Source organism: Saccopteryx bilineata, chromosome 3 (genome assembly GCF_036850765.1).
Source record: "Saccopteryx bilineata isolate mSacBil1 chromosome 3, mSacBil1_pri_phased_curated, whole genome shotgun sequence".
Classification (NCBI taxonomy): domain Eukaryota; kingdom Metazoa; phylum Chordata; class Mammalia; order Chiroptera; family Emballonuridae; genus Saccopteryx; species Saccopteryx bilineata.
In genome coordinates, this window is record NC_089492.1 from 188,269,986 (window position 1) to 188,280,259 (window position 10,274).

Sequence of the window (10,274 nt, forward strand, 5' to 3'; positions counted from 1 at the left end):
AACCTGTTATGTAGATTGTGAGGGAAGCAACCCCAAAGGGGTGGGATGTGGGGAAAACAGCTGTGTTAGGCTTGCTCATGGGTTTACCGGCCACAAGCTCTTTGCCTGATTGGTGTGTGGGTCCATAGCAGCGCCCCGTGTGTGTAGTCTATGTAAGGCTGTGGGTGCTTCCCTGGGCAGTGATTCTCCCAGATCGCTCTCCTGCCACCGGGAGGGGTAGTTTTCCTTGCTCCTTTGTTCTTACTGTGACTAGCATACTTTCTTTTGTTTATCAGCTCCTTTCCTTTTATTGTTTATTTGGTCACCTGTCTTTATGAGCCTCCAATAAACAGCAATGGCCCGATGCTTTCCAGCTCTGCAGTTCCTCTATTGTCTTCCTGAATTCAGTGAGAACCTGCCTGGTCTCAACCACCAGCCTTACAATGTCCCTGAGTTAGAGTACACACCTTACCCGATGCTCCCATAACCCCTCGTCGTGGCTCGCTCTACCATGGAGTAACTCATACTGCTGTGCTTATGTCAACAGGGAGAAATCAGCTGTGATCTAGCCACTGGTGACAGGCCCCAGCAATCCATCAGAGCAGATTGCTGATGGATGCTTATCTGAGAACATCCCATCACATAAGCCTGAATGAACACACAGTCCTTTCACCATTAAAAAATCTCAGAAGCATAAACATAGACAAACATGATTATAAATTTTGTATTTTTATGGTGGACAGTCATCATTTGCTCCAACAGCCATCTGAAGCCAATAGTCCTGATTATTAAAAATTACAAAGTTGTATAAATGTTCTCCTCCTTTGTGAAAACCGTGTTCATTTTCTCTCCATGAAACAGGGCTGTCTGAGAAGCCTTGAACAGTCAACGTGACCCAAGGAGCTAACTTTGGTTCATCAAAATAGTGACTGAAAGAGAAAGATAACTCTTAACAAACAGGAAGAATTAGAAATGTTCACTTTTTTTTTTAACTTATCTAGGTTAAGTGATATTTCTGAGGTTCCAATGAAGCTTAACCTTTATTTTTATTTATAAAAATTAGGAGATGCAAATTAAATGCCTGACAGTGTATTACAAAGTCAGTAAAGGTTAACCAAAATAAAATGCACAAAACAAACTTCATCTTTTCCTGCCTCCGTTGTGGAAGATCATGGAAGATTCAAAGGACAAAAATCCCTCCCAAAATGTCTAAGGAAAGTCTCTCTGTCTTAATAGTTCTGTTTCCAGTCTCTGTTAAATGAGACACCACAGGATGATTTATTAGATTATAAAAATTAAGTCTTATTATTGAAGAAAATCAAGTACTAAACTAATAAATGTAAAAAGAATGCTGGGTCTAGATAACAAAACTCTCAAAACTTCAATCTCAAGACATTTTCAAAGTGAAGACCAAGAAGACATTTTGCTTACTTTGTAGACCTTTCTGTGTGGGATTGAGTTTCTTGACATTAGATATAATGTAGTACTCATTTATACAGTATCTCTCAAAGTGAAAAAACTAATGTTACTTTATACAATCCTTGGCATATTACGGATGCCGTGACTCACAGGATGTTAGAGCTGGAACTGATCTTAGACATGAATTGGACTCAGAGATGGTTAACTCCTGTTTTGCACCCCATTCAAAAGTAAGACATTTTGCAGAACTCTAATATTTAAAACAGATGTCTTTCGTACAGTATTGCTATTTTCCTAAGTGACATTATAACTTCAACTGCATCAAATGATCAGGGGTAGAGGTGGGGAGCGGGGAGCAGAACAAGAAAAACAAGCAGCTGTTTTCAAGAAGCACAGTTAAGCTCTGATATCTGTCCTTCCGTAAGGACAAGTATGTGGAGATAAGAGTTTCCTATCACGGAGTATAATTATGTTGTTTAAGATGATGTTACTATACTGTGGGCCCAAGCAAGGGAGAAAAAGGGAAATGCGTGTGACAGGATGCTGACATTTGGAACAGTAGCACTGCTCCTAAAATGTCACGCTGGCACAAACAAGCAAGATGAAAAAGGCAATACGTGCCCATACCACAGCTGCTCCAACAGGAGGCATATCTTCTCTGGAAGTATGAAACCGGTGATTGTACACAAATAAGCTTTCGCCAACACTGTGCTTGGCTGAGGACAGCAATAAGTTGATATGAAATTATTAGGCTCATTATTTCTGTCACAAAAAAAGAAAGAAAACACATTTATATCCACTGCATGATCACTTTCAAAGTATCCAGCCCCTATTAAAAACACGGGCCAGAGCCCTCCAAGCCCCAGGCACTGTTAACGCACAGCTCAGCATGACTGAAGATGGCGCCCAGCCAGTCGAGGAGCTCGCTGGCGCTGCAGGATGCCTCTGGCCGGCCCCTGAGCTCGTTGCTCTGCAGCACAGGGCACTGCAGGTCTGACACAGTGCTCGTTGCTATTTTTGGCTGATGCTCCTGGATTCCGTAACTGGAGAAGTGTGACATCATCACTGATTTTTCTACACCTAAAAACAAACCATATAAGGCCATTTGAATATGGTGCATAAGTTCTGTGAATCCCTAAAACTGCCCCATCCCATCTGAGAGTTACAGAGCAGGTGGGATTAAGTAAGACGGAAGGAAGATGGGCAAAGCTGTATTCAAATTAAAATCATTTATGTTGTATTCAGTTCCTTGTGCCAAAGTTCTGTAAACATTCATCTTCTTTCAAACTTTCCCCAGAAAAGCATACTTTGATTCACCCCCAATGAGTTTCATCATTTGCTGTAATAAGAAAATTTCAACTTAAATAAGACCAAAAGCATTACTTATGCACAAATAAAATTAGTGAATTCTACAGAAAAAGGAGCATATTTGCACAATCTCTCATTTTTTTTTTTATTAAGTGAGAGGCAGGGAGGCGACAGACAAACTCCCACATGCACCCTGACTGGGATCCACCTGTCAGACTCTTACAGGGAGATGCTCTGCCCATCTGGGGCCACTGCTCTGTTGCTCAGCAACTGAGCTACTTTAGTGACTGAGGGAAGGCCATGAAGCCATCCTCAGTGCCCAGGGCCAACTTGCTCGAACCCTTCGAGCCATGGCTACAGGAGAAGAGAGAGAGCAAGAGAAGGGGGAAGGGTAGAGAAGCAGATGGTTGCTTCTCCTGTATGCCCTGACTGGGAATCGAACCCGGGACTTTTACATGCCAGGCTGATGCTCTACGGCTGAGCTGTTCATACATTTTTCTTTTGATTACACAATCTGTATAAAAGAAAGAAAAGAGGAACCAAATGATGACAGAATCAAATTAAAGCTTGTCTTTGAACCCAATAAGCTAGAATATCCTCAGGATTTTCCAACAGCCTTGATGACAGGAATAGTGGCCCCTCTAGAGCTAATGGCAGACTTGTATATTGCTCAGTCTAAAGGAAACAATGTCTTCCTCCCTCCCTCCAGGGCACAGGTCAGCAGGCTTACTGCTTAGGGTAAGAGACTTGAAAACCTTAAGCTCCGGTTTCCTTTCCTGCAACATGGGTGTGCCAGCACCACTGGGCCTGCTGTGTACCTCCCTGTAGGAAGTGGGACTTAGCTGACTGTGTATTGCCCTGTAGGAAGTGGGACTTGGTGGACTGGTGCAAATGTTGATACTCTGGTCACTGATACTGCAGTGAATAACTGAGTCCTTTGTGTCTGACTCATGTCTTCTGCCAGCATCTATGAGACCGTGCAGGCTACCTTCTTAGCTTGCAAATAGGGCAAAATCACAGACTATCCATAGTCCCTGACAATTCCTTGAAATAACTGGGAACTTGGGAACAGGGAACTCTCCAGGACCCAATGCATAGATGGTCCTCGACAAAGACTTTAGGTGGCTGAAATGTCGGTCCATCTCTCTGCCCTCTTGTATTTCTACCATAAGTAGAAGGAGAAGCATTGAGTATTACAGACCTAAGGCTCACACAAGCAACCTGGGGCACCCAGCAACCCGAAACTGCCCACAAGGGCCAGAGATATGGGCATGTTTCTAAACTGGACCCATGTGCTTTCCTGTTTTCCAAAACAGAGTCCTACACATCAGAACTGTGATGTTCTGACTCATTATAATCCTGTGATGGGCTAAAAATACACCTCTAAAAGGAGCAAGGCACATGGCAATTCTCAGTAGATTAACATGTTTAATGACCTCAAATTCTGAATTAAATTGATTGTTCTAATCAATTAAAAAGTGCAACAAATTTAATCTAATCTCTAATGGCATGCCTGAGTATCATCATGCAATAATGAATAAGCATTATATATGTATATAACTATAACTGGTATTATATGACTATAACTGGTATTATTTGAAAACACTACAGCCAAGGCTATTTGAGATAAGCTGAAGGAGGGAAGAAGAGAATAGAAAGGTTAGCTGCTCAGGGGCCACTCTCAGGGTCTCTGGATCTACACACAACCCCAGGAGAAAGGGGGCAGGGGCTGCACCACAGACTACGGTTCTTAGGGATGTGAGAGGCGCCAAAGCAGCTTCCTTAATAATGTCTCCATGTACGTGTACAGAAGATCCCTGACCACGGGGATGAATCACCACTCAATCCTCCATTACTTTAATTAACAATTAGATTTAAAAAATCACAGTATTATTTCATAATTTATTCTTTCTACCTGGATGGTGCCAAGCCAAAAGAAAATCAAACTTCAATTGCTTCTTTTCTTTGAAGGACCAAGATATTCTTTCATACTTCTTAGAATCCGGCTTACAGGATAAGTCCATCAAATCAATGGAAATAACTTTAAAAAAATGGAAACAGGAATAAATATTTCATTCATATATAAAGAGCTTGGGTGGGAAAAGTATTAGATTAAAAAAACCACAAATTTTAGAAATTTTATGGATAGTAAAAATTATTTTATTCTTCTTACACTCTTTATTTTACCAATCAAAATTCTGCCTTTAATGGGCATTTCTAGCATTGGGAACTAATAACAGATGTTTTAAAATTCATACATTTCCCAGGTCAAAGACCAAGGGCAGAGTCAACTCCAATCAACCTTTGGATGTGGCAAACTTCGCTACTGCTGCTCACGCCAGACAGTGCTGGCAGAACAACACCTCCTCACTCGTGAGTGCATTTCTGCTTGTCACCACCTAGGCAGGCAGCCCAAAGGAAGCTCATTATTAAGAAGTTGTCGACTCTTACCTTAGGTTCATTAATTTGAAATTTTTTTCTTTTTTTTTGTATTTTTCTGAAGTTGGAAACGGGGAGGCAGTCAGACAGACTCCCGCATGTGCCCGACCAGGATCCACCCGGCATGCCCACCAGGGGGCAATGCTCTGCCCATCTTAGGGTGTCGCTCTGCCGCAATCAGAGCCATTCTAGCGCCTGAGGCAGAGGCCACAGAGCCATCCTCAGTGCCCGGGCCAACTCTGCTCCAACGGAGCCTTGGCTGCGGGAGGGGAAGAGAGAGACAGAGAGGAGAGGGGGAGGGGTGGAGAAGCAGATGGGTGCTTCTCCTGTGTGCCCTGGCCGGGAATTGAACCCGGGACTCCTGCATGCCAGGCTGACGCTCTACCACTGAGCCAACTGGCCAGGGCCGTAATTTGAATTTTTGACCCAAAACATAATACCTAATGGACCATCGCAGTTCCAAGATCTTTATAGGATGCGGCCTACAGCTGAGGACAAACAGCATCATCTTATCCTCCCTGAGGTCCAATTGAGAGCCCTTTGAGCCAGAAACTTTAAGGACAAGAAAACCCCATATTTCTTCTGAACAAAGAGAACAGAGGCAATTCAAACATCCAAATTTAAACCTCCATGAGAAGATGACTACCTTGTTAGAATCTGAAGGACAAGCACAATATTTACCAAATTTCATTACTCTCCTGCCAGAATAATGAGATGGACGACCTTGAAGTCCAGTCTCTTCATAAGTGTCTTTATCCAGTGATAAAATTAATTTCCCTATAAATAAAATAATTTCCATAAAAGAGATGTCAAAATATGACTTATGTTCTACGACTAAAAGAATGCAAGGCAAATTGAGCAGTTAGGTATTAGTGCAAAAAATTGCATACAAGGATTTTATTTATAATACAAGGATATTAGACATACACACATGTTATTTATAATACAAAGCCATTGTTTATACATTACACATACAAGGATATTGTTTATAATAGTGAAACTAGAAAATTATCTAAATTTCTACTGAAGAAGGAATAAACAGGTTATTATATCCCTCTTCTCTGAAAAATCATCAAGACATTATAAACAGTATGTTAGAATTACATGCACTGATATGGAAAGATGTCTACGATATACAGCTTGGGAAAAAAACAAATTGAGAAACATTGTAATAGAATGCAATTAATGTTAAAAAAAAAAAAAAGCACCTCTACATGTGTTTATAAATCCACAGAAAATGTGTAGGAGAATGAACACAACCTGAACAACAGTTCCTTCTAAGAAGTGAAGTAAGTTTGGAAGAAGGAGGATGAAAGGGGAGCCTTCACCCCATCTATATTTGTATGATTAGACATTTTTTTTTAACAGTATGCATTTATTTTTTAATTAAAGAAAGAATAAAAAAGTAGTGTTCTTACCATTTGGCAGCAGAGCAGCAGTATTATCTTCATCAATATTTGTATTGTAAGATAGTGCAGAGCACAAACCTGTATTGGAAGCCCAAAGGAGACATTATGAAAAAAAAAATCACACCTGCAAAAAGTTAGTGGGTTATTTTTACATGACAATAAATCTTTGAGATTACTGCTCCAGCTTACTCAGTAAACCTAAAACCTGCCAATGCTAATCTGAAGTACAGGAAAGGCCAAGCACAGTTAGTTTAATCCCCTACCCCAGACCTGTTTGTGCAAGGTGACTACCATCAAGCAGAAAAAGGACTAAAGATGGGACGTGTGTCTTAGCGGATGCTGGCAGTGAGGCACAAAGTAGAATATTAGGTAAGTGTACACACCTGAAAGGCAGAGTTCCAGGCTGATATTCAAAATGTACCAGGAACTTGTATAATGTTAATAAAGCTGCTAATCTCTCCCAGACTCAATTTCCTTACCTGTAAAATGGGGATCATAGGCCCATTTCATAGATTTGTTTCAAGGGTTTAAATTGGGTGAGATATGTAACAATGCCTAGTATGGCTTGGGTCCACACTAGTCAAAGCTTCAAAACAGATGAAAGGAATAATGTCAATGAGACCAAAGACAAGACATCCAGCTTCATAAGCAGCCCAGCAACAGCAGAATGAGAGGAGCTCCAAGTAACTAGGATTCTTTAGAGCTCCACTGGAGAGGACGGACAAGGGTCTTACAATAAGATAAGTAAGTAGCTTACTTATGAGTATAGTAACTTATATAGTGAGGGTGGGATCCCTAAAAACTTTCTGAAATAGTGTCAAACAAGTGGCTTCTAGGAAACAATTGGAATAAACCAATCAACCCATTTGATATGAACAGGAATGAGCAGAAGAAGGCAAGGGTCATAAAATCTGAGCAGAAGGCATGAAACCACAGTGAGAACAGGGCTCAGTGGCCAGCTGCTGTGTGGGCCTCTGGAAAGCAACCTTCTGAGACAGCTGTTGTGGGGAAACTGGGAGCACAGCACTCTTGCAGTCACAGACCCAACAGCACTGTGTCTAAATACATGGACCAAAAGACTTGCCTCTTCATTAACCGTTGTTACAAGGAATACCTTTTGTTACAACATTCCTCACCCAACACTTGTGAACAAGTGTCATCCGAAACCACCACCTAAGGAGAGCAGGAGAAACTGGATGAGAATTCTGAGAGGGAAGAGGGTCGCCAGCCTTTGATACCAGACTGTCTCCACAGGCCCTCTGTAAAACGAAAACCCTTGCATTCTGATGTGATCTGACCACACTTCTTGTCTTGCCACATTCATAGCCACTACACAGTTTTCCTTACCTTTCTTCACAAAGGTATTGATGAATTTGTGTGTAATTAACTCATAAACAGGTAAGTTCTTCACAAAGTAATAGGGTCCAGTTTCCATGACCAGGTTTTTCAGTTCTTTTGATAGTATCCCACATTCAGGAATCAGAAATGAAACCTATTGGAATGTGTAATGTGAACAGGTCTTATTTTCATGTAGATCAACACTCAGGTTTTTAGGAATGATACACTATCACGAAGGCTGCTATTTCTCCATAGGTTTCTACAAAATTCTTTTTTTTTTTTTTTTTTTACAGGGATAGAGAGAGAATCAGAGAGAGGGGCAGAGAGAGATGAGAAGCATCAATCATCAGTTTTTCGTTGCGACACCTTAGTTGTTCATTGATTGCTCTCTCATATGTGCCTTGACTGTGGGCCTTCAGTAGACCTAGCAACCCCCTGCCTGAGCCAGCGACCTTGGGTCCAAGCTGGTGAGCTTTTTGCTCAAACCAGATGAGCCCACACTCAAGCCGGCGACCTCGAGGTCTCGAACCTGGGTCTTCCACATCCCAGTCCGACACTTTATTCCGACGCTTTATCCACTGCGCCACCGCCTGGTCAGGCTCTACAAAATTCTTATATAAACTAACTTACCAATCCAGAAAAAGAAAAATCTGACAATTCAAAATTTTCATTTTTGTATTCAAGCATACAGTACCACAGAGAGAATGAGCAAAAAGAAAAAAACACTTTAATGGAAAGGTCTTATTAATATCTTACCTTTTGTAAATAAGAAATATGTTTTATGTCCTGTTTCATTTACTACTCCAATTACATTTTAGGGGAATATAGGTCAATTGAATATTTCTATATTTGTTTATCCTTGTACCAAGCTCATAAGGAACGTACCCTTTCAGAATCAATTTAGCAATTGGTCACGTGGAAGCAGAAGTGTCCTGGATCTCTATTTCATGGACAGGAAAATCCCGCGTGGACCTGGCGAGTTAAGGTACACATGCCCGCCTGCTGTCAGCAGTGAGCTTGCCATCCGGAGCGGGGATGTCAAACCTAACGGTTTCACGTGTTGCCCAAGTACTCCATACCTTGAAAATCGCTCTCCCAAAGCTTGAACCCCAGTCTGTTCCCGAGGATCGGGGTCACCACTTGTTGAGAAATCGTCCAGTCAGGCCTAAGTCAAGATTAGTTTGATCAACCTAAAATGCTAAAGGCTTAAGCCATTATTTTTTTGGAGGCTGAGCCACTTCAATGGGTTGGTTAAAACGGCCTTATTCAACGGGACTGGGAATTTGGGTTGTTCTTCCCTCCTTTCAGGAAATCCTGGATAAACCAATAATTAATCTCATCGAGGCCTCGACTTTTCACAACTGCGAAGTCATTCCACCAGGGTGACAGTTTCAAGAAGCAACAAAATTACCAACCCGCTATGGCCCTGCTTTGCTAGCAGCGCCGCCGCAGCGGATTTCTCCAAGCTGGAAGCGCGCTGTGTCCGGAGGACACAGAGGGCAGCACGCCCAGCAGAAAGTTCCCATAGCGGTGTAGAGAAGCCAGCAGTGCCCCGGGCCTGCACTCGGCACGGTGCTCCGCAGACCCACACGCGGACGGGAGAAGGAATTAGGTGCTGGGGAGGAGGCGGCAGTCTGGCTTCGATTTGGGGCAGACGCGAGTTGTACGAGGCCAGCCGGCGGCTGCCTTACGCAGCTGCCATGCTCTCTTAAGTCCCCAGTCCCGGCCTTGTCCCCCGAGAGTCCCTCCTCAGAGTGCACTAAACCTGGGCCGGGGATAGGACTGTAGTCACTGGCTAGCAGCTTTAGGACAGGCCCGGGCACCCCGACCCGCGCCCGGCGCATCCTGGGAGTTGTAGTCCTGCAGTTCCGAGCGCTTAGGAGACTACATCTTCCAACATACACGGCGAGGCCCCCCCCCCCCCCCCCCCTCCGCAACGCCAGAGCGTGGGTCTCTCAACGGCCCGCGAGCCCAGGCGGTCCGACTCACCCTGTAATTATGATAGTGCGTCTCCACAAGATGTCTGTGGCGTGACTTGTCGTGGCCGAAGTTGGATTTCTCGCAGACCAGCAAATGCCGGGGTACCTCTCGCAGCCCGCGTAGGGTGGCCATACTCACCCTCACGCAGAACTCCCTGAGCTTGCCGCCTCCACCGCCCCTTGGCCCCACCCTCTGCCTGCCCCGCCTCCCTCGTGGAGGCACCTCCCTTTGGGGGTGGGGCTAGCAGGGCAGGCCCACCTAGGAGGCGGGGCAGAAGCTTAATGCATACCAGACACCTTAAATTTGGTGCCTAAAACTTAAATACCTGGGAACCTATAAGGAACTTGCCTTTTTAAAGCCACTTTTCTGGCCAAGCCCTCTGTTGAGCAGATAAAATATATT

General features: G+C 43.4%; 1 protein-coding gene across 7 annotated transcripts; it reads right to left on the reverse strand.

Moving 5' to 3' along the window:
* Positions 1 to 689: 689 nt before the first annotated feature.
* Positions 690 to 10,055, reverse strand: RPP40 (ribonuclease P/MRP subunit p40). Of its 7 annotated transcripts, none has more exons than XM_066268410.1 (10): positions 9,882 to 10,018; positions 8,972 to 9,057; positions 8,778 to 8,864; positions 7,902 to 8,046; positions 6,564 to 6,632; positions 5,827 to 5,922; positions 4,622 to 4,747; positions 2,280 to 2,478; positions 2,020 to 2,160; positions 690 to 908 (listed from the first exon to the last, which is right to left on the reverse strand). In XM_066268410.1, exons 4-10 carry the CDS (start codon positions 7,987 to 7,989, stop codon positions 710 to 712), a joined length of 918 nt encoding a protein of 305 aa, XP_066124507.1. In that variant the 5' UTR covers positions 7,990 to 8,046; positions 8,778 to 8,864; positions 8,972 to 9,057; positions 9,882 to 10,018; the 3' UTR covers positions 690 to 709. The 7 variants fall into 7 exon arrangements, with proteins under 7 accessions (XP_066124507.1, XP_066124508.1, XP_066124506.1 ...); XM_066268411.1 differs by having other exon boundaries at positions 8,778 to 8,891; XM_066268409.1 differs by lacking the exon at positions 8,778 to 8,864.
* Positions 10,056 to 10,274: the final 219 nt, after the last annotated feature.

Coding starts and splice junctions, on each gene's coding strand:
- RPP40 (XM_066268405.1), bottom strand. CDS start 10,004: ATGGCCACCCTACGCGGGCTGCGAGAGGTACCCCGGCATTTGCTGGTC. Junction 5,923..6,563: donor TGCTGCTCTGCTGCCAAATG/GTAAGAACACTA, acceptor TTTTATTTATAG/GGAAATTAATTTTATCACTG. Junction 2,161..2,279: donor ATCTTCAGTCATGCTGAGCT/GTGCGTTAACAG, acceptor TTTTTGTGACAG/AAATAATGAGCCTAATAATT.